We start from the raw sequence: 10,587 nt of genomic DNA, 5'->3' as shown, positions 1-10,587 counted from the left end.
TACAACACAAGACACAGACAGACAAATCGACGTTATTGTGGAAATCTCTGGTTTGAAGCATGCATTGTCCAATTTTGAGCCTGAATCGCCAAAGAGTTATGATCAAAACTCCTAATTGTAATGTCGTCTTCCAGAATGCCACAGCGCGTGGTCCCAATTCGAAATACAAACGTGCTTTTAATTCGAATACCATTCAATCAGATGGCAGCTACACCCGTGACGTGCGCAATAAAGAAATCAATGCAGAATGTCTGACTTTCTTCAACAGTGCGAATTGTTTGGCGCCCTCTAGCGGATTCCAAAAAACATAACACAACCATTCCAAACAACCGCCGCAAGCGTGCCCGGCTTCCCACCATGATTTCAACCGCATTAGATCGGTTCAACTTAAGGGACCTTTTGGGGAATCAGAGCTCGGCTGCAACGGAGACACTGGTGAGTCACACTGTCAGACTTAATGAAAAGTGCGTGAGTTGCTCATAAATGGACAAAGTGCTGCAGCTCACATGACCGACAGCACTGACACGGTTAAGGGTGCTTCCCAGCTAAAAGCGCGAACAAATGAACCAGTTGCTGACTCACAAACCTTAGCGCGTCTATGGCCTCGTCACACAAAGCACCCATGGCAAATACAATAGATGTTGTTTTTTTTCACCCTCGGAGTTGTGTTGTTTCCGTTGAAATGATTGGCTCCTACACACCGAGCGGGCAAAGAGATGACTTCAAGTGTGAAAAAGAACTCAAGGGGTATGTTATTGTTGAAGACTCTCCTGTCCCTGCGCTTCGCTATCGGACAGCAGGCGATGAGTCGGCACTGCGATCCTGTAAGGCAAACTGTCTTTGCTCAGCATCTTCCTGGTGGCGCTGACCAGGCGCGAGTAGTTATCAGGGTTGTAATCCGACAGCTGGGGCCGGGGGCTCAGCAACGGCAGGTTGACCCTGTCCGCCCGAGACGAGAAGAGCGGAGGCCGGCGCTGGTTCTCGCCGTCCTTCAGCGAGTCGGGCAGGGGCTTGCGCTTGCTCTCGGGCAGGAGCATGATGGACAGCACGGAGAGGACGGCGAAAGAGGCAAAGATGACGTGGTGGAGAAAGTAGCCCCCGTTGTTCTGGAGCTCCATCAGGGAAGAGGCGGCCATGCCCACGCAGCCCGCTGCCAGCACCAGACCGAGGCACCCGCCTCTGTGATGGATGCAAGTCAATGTTACAAGGCTCCGTTTAGGCCGCCTTTTCATTTAATCCAGTCCGAGGGAGACTTACCGCACGACAGTAGGCATCACCTCGCAGGCGAAGAAGATGCTGACCATGGCGAGAGCTTGAGAAAACAGCAGACCCACAATGGAAAGCACCAGCACCAGGCCTCCTCGCAAGTCTGACAACACAGCAAGAAAACACTCGTTAGTTGCCAGGGGCGAAGATTAGACAGCACACATCAACAAAAAGATTGAAAAAAAAAAAAAAACATTACTTAGAGCAGCCATGTCCAAAGTCCGGCCCGCGGGCCAAATCCGGCCCGCGGTCGAATTTCATCCGGCCCTCGGCCCCTGTCATAAAATCAGTGCCGTCTGGCCCGCAGGTTGGGCGCAATGGTCTCGTAGACTGGTGAGTGATGTTTCATAGAGTACTGCTTCCCTCTAGTGGCTAAAGGAGTAATAGCATTCACTAAATGAGTAATAGCATTTAGACACTAGAGGGCATCACTCACGAGTTAACAAGACATCACTCCGTGTTTATATTGACTGATACGTCATATTTCAAATGATCCTTACAGTTGTGGATATGTGTACTGCTTGTTCATTTCCCCGTTATTCGAGTCAAAGGTTTTGTGACTATTGAAAAGTCATGGTGATACATTTTATCTTTCAAATCAATCAATTTGCACTCTGGAGACTTCTGTTTAAGAAAAAGTCAATTGAATAAGCAGTTGCATGTGATACACCTGTTTCAAATGAACCAAAAGAAATTCTTAAGATTGTTGAAATTAAAATAAAAATGGAAATGTGAAACAGACTGGCTTACTAAAATTTGTTGAACAATATTGTTGTTCAATGTAAAGAATGTCAGCCAAGGTCGGCACCCCGACATTTTACCACATAAAATCTGGCCCCCTTGGCAAAAAGTTTGGACACCCCTGACTTAGAGCAAAAGACATTTTTTAACATCATTAACCACGTACACTGAGTGAGCGCCAGCAGAAGCAGCGATGACAGTCCGGTGACGATGGCGGAGAGCAGGAGCATACTTCGCCGACCGAAATGATTGACGGTGGAGCAGATGAAAATGCAGGCCAGCGTTCCCGTGGCGATTCGGACAAAGTAGCTGAAGTAGAAGTTGGTGGAGGACGCGTGCAGGTTTCGGGTGAAGCAGTACTGGATGCCTGTTCCAATCAAGCTACAGAGAAAGCAAATGACAACAAGTCAACTGAGAGACCGCGGAAGTAAGCGTGACACTCACAATCGGCTCAAAACACGACTGGCTTATCTAAATACGACATGTGGCTTGTTCCTTGAAATCAGTCAGTTGAGAGAAAAAAAAAAACTTACAGGGTGAAGCTGAGGATGAGGCAGTTCTTCCAAATAATCCGAGTGTGTCGCAGCTCTAAAATGGAATAACATCTTGGCTGGCGCTCTTCATCGAATACCGAATCAATCTCTAGACACAGAAAGAGAACAAAAAACTAAATTTGCCGACCGGCGGAACAGTGAAAATGAGATCCAATGCAAATGTTGTACCATATTTTCCGCGCTAAAAAGGCACACCTAAAATTTTCTATTTTATAAAAAAAAAAAACTCACATCGCGCCTTAAAATCCGATGTGCCTTGCGTATGGTCATTACGGTAATATTTCGACCCCAAAACGACTCCTTGCTCGAGACGTGCTGACAACGCAGAGGTCAAACTTAAGGCGAACGTTTGCTTCATTCAAAAAAAAGTTTGTTGCCATTTCCTGGAGCGTCGCTCCATCTAGTGGATGCATTGTAGATTGCGTCTTATAACGCAGTGCGCCCAAAATGAAGAAAATTAGAAAATAAGCCATTCATTGAAAGTGTGCCTCATAATCCAGTGCGCATTTTAGTGTGGAAAATCCGGTAGCGCCCCCCGACCCCCCCCCCCCCCCAAAAAAAAAACCAACAATTATGCTAATTTTTAGTGAGGACCCAGCCAGAGCTCTGAACTGTTAATCGAAGACTGGAGCCGAGAGAGCAGCCGGTTGCGGTCCCACGCGCACGGACGTCCGCCGCGAGAGCAAAAGCAAGCTCACCTGACAACAAGGTTTCACCGGGGAAGAGCTCGTCTGGTAAACACTCGCCATTCCTGCTGGAGAATTCCCGGAGGCTCCTCTTCACTTCGGGGATCTGCGCCGTGGCCAACAACCAACGCGGAGACTCGGGAAACAATGACGCGCAGCTGAACGAGACAATTGTCTTTTCAAGATATCGTGTACGTGGAGAGCAAACACACAGCAAAGATCTCTTTGGATAATGTATACAAAAAAAATATCATTTAGGGTCAAGTATGACAGATCATGTGACATTCATTGTGCTCTGAACAACAAGTTCTTCAGCAGACACTCGTCATAAAACAAACATGTTTCAAGAGCGCTTCCTGCATCGTGTGTCCTTCCGTCCCAAAACTTGGCTCTGCGTGTATGACTCACCACCAATAGGATACGAGCAGGAGCAGTGGTAACGTGGTAACGGCCTGCAAAACCGGCCAATCGCGACACAGAACAGCGACGCCGGGCAACAGCAGCTCAGCAAAGATGCCGAAGAAGCCGCCGATCATGGCAACCATGAGACGATGCGGAGGGTCACACAGCTCCAACCCTGGGGGGACGGGGGGGGGCGGAGTCATGGATATCCATTCGGAATTGCTCATGTCATTAATTACTGATGGATGCATTGACAGCGTTTGCATAGAAACAGAAGGGCATTCCTATGGGACGAATGAAGGGACAGACAAAAACCCACTTCCGTCCTGACTTAGTTCTTCCTTAAAAAAAAAAAAAAAAAACATCTTGTCCATCTGCCCGGCCGTCCGCAATGAAGTCCCATTTTTGGGATGGAGAACGAGATTAAAAAATCCTTTAAAAAAAAAAAAAAAAAGTAAAGACGGAAGTGAGTTTGCGTCCGTCCCTTCATTCGTCTCTACCCGGGTTACGACTGTGGTGTCAGTTGGCAAAATAACAAGGCCAGAGTGTAGCCAAATAGCTAACAAGCAATTACTAGCGCAAACTTTTTCATCTCAACAGTATTTTTTTACATCAACACCGCTACCTAGTGGACAGTCAGAGAACATAAAATACCGACACACGTTTCATGACACATCAATCCATCAGGTTAAGAAAGGCGTCCGTCTGCGTTGAATATTTCTCGGTGCCCACCCACCAAGATGCTTAAGCCATTTTAAGGCACGGATTTCAATAATTTAATTTGTTATTATTATGATTTAATTTGATCGTAGCAGCTATTTTTTTGTGTTGTGAAATACTATTGTTGAGTTGTCACTATAAAATATATCGAGAAACGGTGATGTCATTTTTGTTTGATTGATGGCCAGTCTTATCTGCAACAGCCAATCACGGCATTACTGAAAATAAGGTTCGGTCGGCGATATTCCCGATGAGTACCCAAATGTTTGCATGCGAGAGTCCCGCCCATTCAAAGTGTGGCATTGTGTAATGTGGCAAGACATGTGGTGTGTTTTGTATATTCTGGACGACGCGTTTTTCTCTCGGGAAGTGAAATAACCTTTATAGTGAGCACCCCCAACTTCAACTCTCGCTTAAGAATCTTTGAATCCCAACTCATTCAATAAAAATCCACGTTCCTCCCCGAACAAACAAAATGCTCAATAAAGCGACTCAAAGATAACGCGTTCTGCCATCAATGTTAACTCGTGACGTTGTCAAACTATGCAACGTGTCACCTTTAACCTCTCTTTCCCAGCAACTGGATTCTTGTTCCACTTCCCTCCTCCCAGAGTAGGTAAAGGGAACAAAGAGAACTACTTTCCTACTTTCTGCCTTTAGTGGCGGCCCTGCTATTGTTTTCACATCTCCAACATCCGCAGGACATCAGCCAGATATTTCCCTCGGACCACAGCCTAAGGCGACATGAGACCAACTTCAAAAATTCTGGACTCAATTTTGCCATGACGTCTTAGGAATGGGAAGTGTTGTGTACGGTGCGTCGAAAACAGAGATGGGTCCGGATATTAGAAAAGGATGCTGCTGAAACTCTGCCCTGCCTCTCCCAAGTCCTTTATAGACAAATATCATTTCCATGCAGGGCAGGTTTATGGACTAAACCAGGGGTCTCCAACGCGGTGCCCGCGAGCACCAGGTAGCCCGTGAGGACCACACCAGTAGCCCGCCAGTGCTAGGATTGTGATTTGCTCGTAGAAATTTTGATTTAAAAATGCAAACATGGGCAGTATTATAGATTCTATAGCTACCTATTTAGCTATCTAACTAGCTAGCTACAGTATATATCTAGCTAGCTAATGTTCTAATATTATTAAATGTAATTTGTACAAATGTTATTTCAGACGCGTATCAATTTGGTAGCCCTTCATACAATCAGGACACATGAAGTAGCTCTCACTCTCAAAAAGTTTGGTGACCCCTGGACTAAACTATTCGGTACGCTTTGGACGTAATACCTGCCGGAGACTTCTCGGAATCTTGAATTCCTTTCCAGTTGCAACAGACTTGTCAGTTGTAAGGTTACGGATGACATTGCAAAAATTTTAGTTTAAGAAACGAAGCTGATGTATCTGCGACATGATATATTTCTCTTTTATATGGCGTTTAATCCAAAACATGTGTTGAAACATAAAGGAACGTTTTTTATAAGCCCGGTAGTCCAGTGGTTAGCATGTCGGCTTCACAGTGCAGAGGTACCGGGTTCGATTCCAGCTCCGGCTTCCCTGTGTGGAGTTTGCATGCTCTCCCCGGGCCTGCGTGGGTTTTCTCCGGGTGCTCCGGTTTCCTCCCACATTACAAAAACATGCGTGGCAGGCTGATTGAACACTCTAAATTGTCCCTAGGTGTGAGTGTGTGTGCGAATGGTTGTTCGTCTCTGTGTGCCCTGCGATTGGCTGGCAACCGATTCAGGGTGTCCTCCGCCTACTGCCCGAAGACAGCTGGGATAGGCTCCAGCACACCCCGCGACCCTAGTGAGGATCAAGCGGCTCGGAAGATGAATGAATGAATGAACGAATGAATAACATCATATTGGTTTATGTTCTAAATTTGTAGCAATTTATATGCTAAAGTTGTACAAAGGAAAGTGAATCATGAATTTTGCCTGATCCGATCCTAAAGGTGTGCATGTTACATTTAATTACTATTGCTGAATATTCTTTTCATTTTAAAAAACAAAACAAACAAACAAAACAAAAAAAAAAACACTCACCATGTGAGCTCATGCAACTCACTTGCTATGTACGAGGATAAAAAGACCCCGGCGAGCATGATGCCCTGAGAGAGACGAAGCAGCAGAAACACCACAGCACTGTTGGACAGACATACGGCCATGCCAAGCACACTGGACAGAGTGACGGACAGGAGAAATCCTCGTCGTCGACCGAGCCTGAGAAATACACAAAAAAAATCACGCTGAAATCCGACTGCAGTCAAATGAACACGAAACAAGCAAACGGCCGCAATATTATTTACCAGTCGCATAATGATCCGATGAAGATGTATCCCAGAATCCATCCCGTCATGAAGCAGATGTGCTGGAGGGGAATTTTCCAGTAGTCGCCGCACACCAGGTTCCACTGCCACGGAAAATAAAGCATGTTAATTAGCTAGCATGTTAGTTAGCATGCAAGCTAACATTGTAAAGTGGGAGAGATTCATGTTGCTATTGATGAAAGTGGGAACTGTGATTCGACAGAATTTGGGCTCTGACAATCTATTTAATTTTTTTTTTAATAATTTTTTTTTTTAAAACAGGGTGAAAGTAAAATGACATAATGGGATGATTTAAGGAACATGATTCATCTGCCGACAGTACGCAGGATGATTCTTAAGCTCCATCTTTTGCAGGCTCCCCCGTTCCAAGTCACAAATCACTGATCTCAGCGAGCGACCGGGCGGGAATATAGATCATGTCAACCCTAACCGAATCAAGACGACTGCTGACGGGATTATCACGTTCAAGAAAAGTGGTCTTCAAAATAGAGCCTGCCAACTGCCAAGACATTGGTTTCCGCTCATCCTTCACCCTCCAAACTGATCTCGCATATGCTGCCGTTGGTCGACACCCAACGATCCGCACCAACGGGGTCGCGGCGGGTCTTTGGGTACCTTGGCTCACAGATCATCTGTCTGACGGTCAATTTTGGCAGACTAGCAAAGCAAAAGACACAACTTGCTCGCTTGCTCGTCAGCCGACTAGCAGTGAGACTCCACGAGCAGTGGTGAAAAATCCTGGTGGGTCTCCGATTGAGCCAAGCCAGGTAACGGAAGATATTAGCAAAGTTCAAATACAAAGTATAATTAGGTCCTGTACATCTGTACACGGCGATGAGGTCCAATTTAAGATACTTCACAACAATAAAACTCACTTGTATTCTTTGGCGTTCGACTCAGCATGACTTAGATTTGTTCTTGATTTTACTGTCTGGTGCTTTCCACCGCCTTTATTACTGATTCGTCTTACTGTTTATTGTGTATGTTAAATCGCTCCAGGTACAGCACTTTGTATGCAGCGATGGCTGTTTGAAAGTGCTCGAGAAATACTGTTGACTTGACTTCGATTTGTTCTTGATTTTACTGCTTGGTGCTTTCTACCGCCTTTATTACGGATTCGTCTTACTGTTTATTGTGTATGTTAAATCGCTCCATGTACAGCACTTTGTATGCAGCAATGGCTGTTCGAAAGTGCTCGAGAAATACTGTTGACTTGACTTCGATTTGTTCTTGATTTTACTGCTTGGTGCTTTCTACCGCCTTTATTACGGATTCGTCTTACTGTTTATTGTGCATGTTAAATCACTCCATGTACAGCACTTTGTATGCAGCGATGGCTGTTTGAAAGTGCTCGAGAAATACTGTTGACTTCAGTGTGTGTGTGTGTATTCACTGGTTTCTTTGGCATTCGACTCAGCATGACTTAGTTTTGTTCTTGATTTTACGGTTTGGTGCTTTCTACCGCCTTTATTACCGATTTGTCTTACTGTTTATTGTGTATGTTAAATTGCTCCATGTACAGCACTTTGTATGCAGCGATGGCTGTTCAAAAGTGCTCTAGAAATACTGTTGACTTGACTTGTTCTTGATTTTACTGTCTGGTGCTTTCTACCGCCTTTATTACCGATTTGTCTTACTGTTTATTGTGTATGTTAAATCGCTCCATGTACAGCACTTTGTATGCAGTGATGGCTGTTTGAAAGTGCTCGAGAAATACTGTTGACTTCAGTGTGTGTGTGTATATTCACTGGTTTCTTTGGCATTCGACTCAGCATGACTTAGTTTTGTTCTTGATTTTACGGTTTGGTGCTTTCTACCGCCTTTATTACCGATTTGTCTCACTGTTTATTGTGTATGTTAAATCGCTCCATGTACAGCACTTTGTATGCAGCGATGGCTGTTCGAAAGTGCTCGAGAAATACTGTTGACTTGACTTGAATAATCCTTTTCCACTGATCGTGTTTAGGGATTCAAAAGTGAAGTATCGAAAACAGTCGTCTGCATTATTCTGAATTAGGTTTGTTGATCCATAATTCAGTTTTAAAAAGAGATTAACACAAATTAAAACGAACCGGTTGAAAACGCTTCTTGTGACCAAAACTGCCATGACAGTGAATTTGCCCCCCCCCCCCACCCCCTTACTGTAAACAGTTGGCAATCAGAGGAGATTATACATCTAAAACATAGAGTAGCACTACACTCTGCAAGGCGGTTTGGCTCATTATCACTCCTCAAGTGGTTGCAAGTTCAAGGGGAACAGCATCAGACAAGTCAAACCATCAGAATAGGGGGAAAAAAATAAGTATCAAAGGTCAGAACTCGTCCTTGGCACAAAAGGTTTTGATTCTAAGAAACAACTTAAGTCATTCTTGACATTTAATAAGTGAAAATGTAATTCCAATTAAAGAAATAAAAACATGTATAATGTTGGATCCTGCCTTGCATCCATCAGCTCTGAGATGTCTTCTTCAATATTTACAGACTGGGATGGATCTTTATTTGCATGTTACACAATGAGACGCCGTCACACATTAAGAGAGCTTCTTCCAAGACAAGCAGACCCACACAAACATTGTTTCTCCTTTTTTTTGCATCTGCAATCGCAATCCACTGTGCTAGGAAATCTTTGTACGAGATTTTGAGTGTGTATCGTTGTGTTTAGATAGATAGATAGATAGATAGATAGATAGATAGATAGATAGATAGATAGATAGATAGATAGATAGATAGATAGATAGATAGATAGATAGATAGATAGATAGATAGATAGATAGATAGATAGATAGATAGATAGATAGATAGATAGATAGATAGATAGATAGATAGATAGATAGATAGATAGATAGATAGATAGATAGATAGATAGATAGATAGGCTATGAAATGGCTTTTCACAACACAAAGGCTTGCCAGCGACTGGCGTGTTCCTCAAGGCGTTGTTGGGGCTAAGTTGCCCAAGCGAAGCTCTTACCTCCGTCACGAAGTTGCTCTGGAGCCCCGAGAGGCGAGCGTATTCCCAGCCCTCCGTGCAGCTCACCTTCTCCCGGGGAACACTTTCGGACAAGTCCGAGGAGTTCGGAGGGTACTTGTAGAGCTCGCAGTGGCTCAGGCCGGTGCCGTTGACCCAAGGGACGGTCAGCTTCAGGTAAGCCGACTTGGATAAATTGGTGAGGAGGAAGGCGGAGGGAAGGAGCCGCGGATCCGGTTTGCAGTGGTACGCGTCCGGGATGGCCGTGTAGAAGACGTCGCTGAACAGGTTGAACATGACGGCGAAGCTTGGGAACCAACTGAAAGCCACCACCAGTTTGTTGTAGCGTCCGTATCCGCCACTGTGAGGGAAAACCTTGGCCTCGTAATCCATTTCGAGGGGCTTTGGGGTCCACTCACACACGCCGGTGTGCGCAGTACCGTCGTCTGGATTGGAGTACACGACCGGCAGCCTGTGGAAAGTTAAGCACGCCGGAGGAATGAGAGGGCGGGACGTCAGATTCACTGGCTTGCCTTTGACGCCCCCGTGTGCGGAAAACAACCCCAATCACATTTGTGAGGCATTTTTTTTCTGTGTATTTATGAATCAACCACGAAGACATTGTTGCTCTTAAGTGCGGGTTCCTAATACGAGGTGGCAAAATGAGTCAAACTAATTTAAGCATATGTTAAATTATCAATTATTTTCATTTTATATTTGAGCACTATATTATATTATGTTAGTTACTTAAATTATATTCTCTTTAATACTTTCTGAAACATGCTTATGTTGCTTGCGTCTGATTGGCTAAAGAGAAGCCGGAAGTGTTTTTGTGACTGAAAGGGGGTGCGTTCTCATTCATCCGTTCGGAGGTGAAGACGTTTTTTTTAATTTATCTTTCTCCTTTTTAATAAACTGCA

At 44.7% G+C, this 10,587-nt stretch overlaps 1 protein-coding gene across 1 annotated transcript; it reads right to left on the bottom strand.

Annotated features, from left to right (window-relative positions):
* Positions 1 to 2: 2 nt before the first annotated feature.
* slc22a31 (solute carrier family 22 member 31) lies at positions 3 to 10,315 on the bottom strand. Its single transcript, XM_052062518.1, has 9 exons — positions 9,671 to 10,315; positions 6,680 to 6,783; positions 6,439 to 6,593; positions 3,656 to 3,824; positions 3,260 to 3,405; positions 2,541 to 2,649; positions 2,174 to 2,388; positions 1,258 to 1,369; positions 3 to 1,179 (listed from the first exon to the last, which is right to left on the bottom strand). The coding sequence occupies exons 1-9, from the start codon at positions 10,058 to 10,060 to the stop codon at positions 753 to 755; spliced, it is 1,827 nt and encodes a 608-aa protein (XP_051918478.1). The 5' UTR covers positions 10,061 to 10,315; the 3' UTR covers positions 3 to 752.
* Positions 10,316 to 10,587: the final 272 nt, after the last annotated feature.

This window comes from Hippocampus zosterae, chromosome 4 (assembly GCF_025434085.1).
Source record: "Hippocampus zosterae strain Florida chromosome 4, ASM2543408v3, whole genome shotgun sequence".
Taxonomy (NCBI): domain Eukaryota; kingdom Metazoa; phylum Chordata; class Actinopteri; order Syngnathiformes; family Syngnathidae; genus Hippocampus; species Hippocampus zosterae.
The sequence above is the reverse complement of the archived record's forward strand: the minus strand, read 5'-3'. Positions and strand labels throughout refer to the sequence as shown.

Excerpts from the sequence above, each read along its gene's own strand:
- slc22a31 (XM_052062518.1), bottom strand. The coding sequence starts at position 10,060 with ATGGATTACGAGGCCAAGGTTTTCCCTCACAGTGGCGGATACGGACGC. Across the intron at positions 3,406-3,655 it reads CTGCTCGTATCCTATTGGTG|CTGCGCGTCATTGTTTCCCG; the intron begins GTGAGTCATACA and ends TGTCTCGTTCAG. Across the intron at positions 2,650-3,259 it reads CGGTGAAACCTTGTTGTCAG|AGATTGATTCGGTATTCGAT; the intron begins GTGAGCTTGCTT and ends TTCTGTGTCTAG.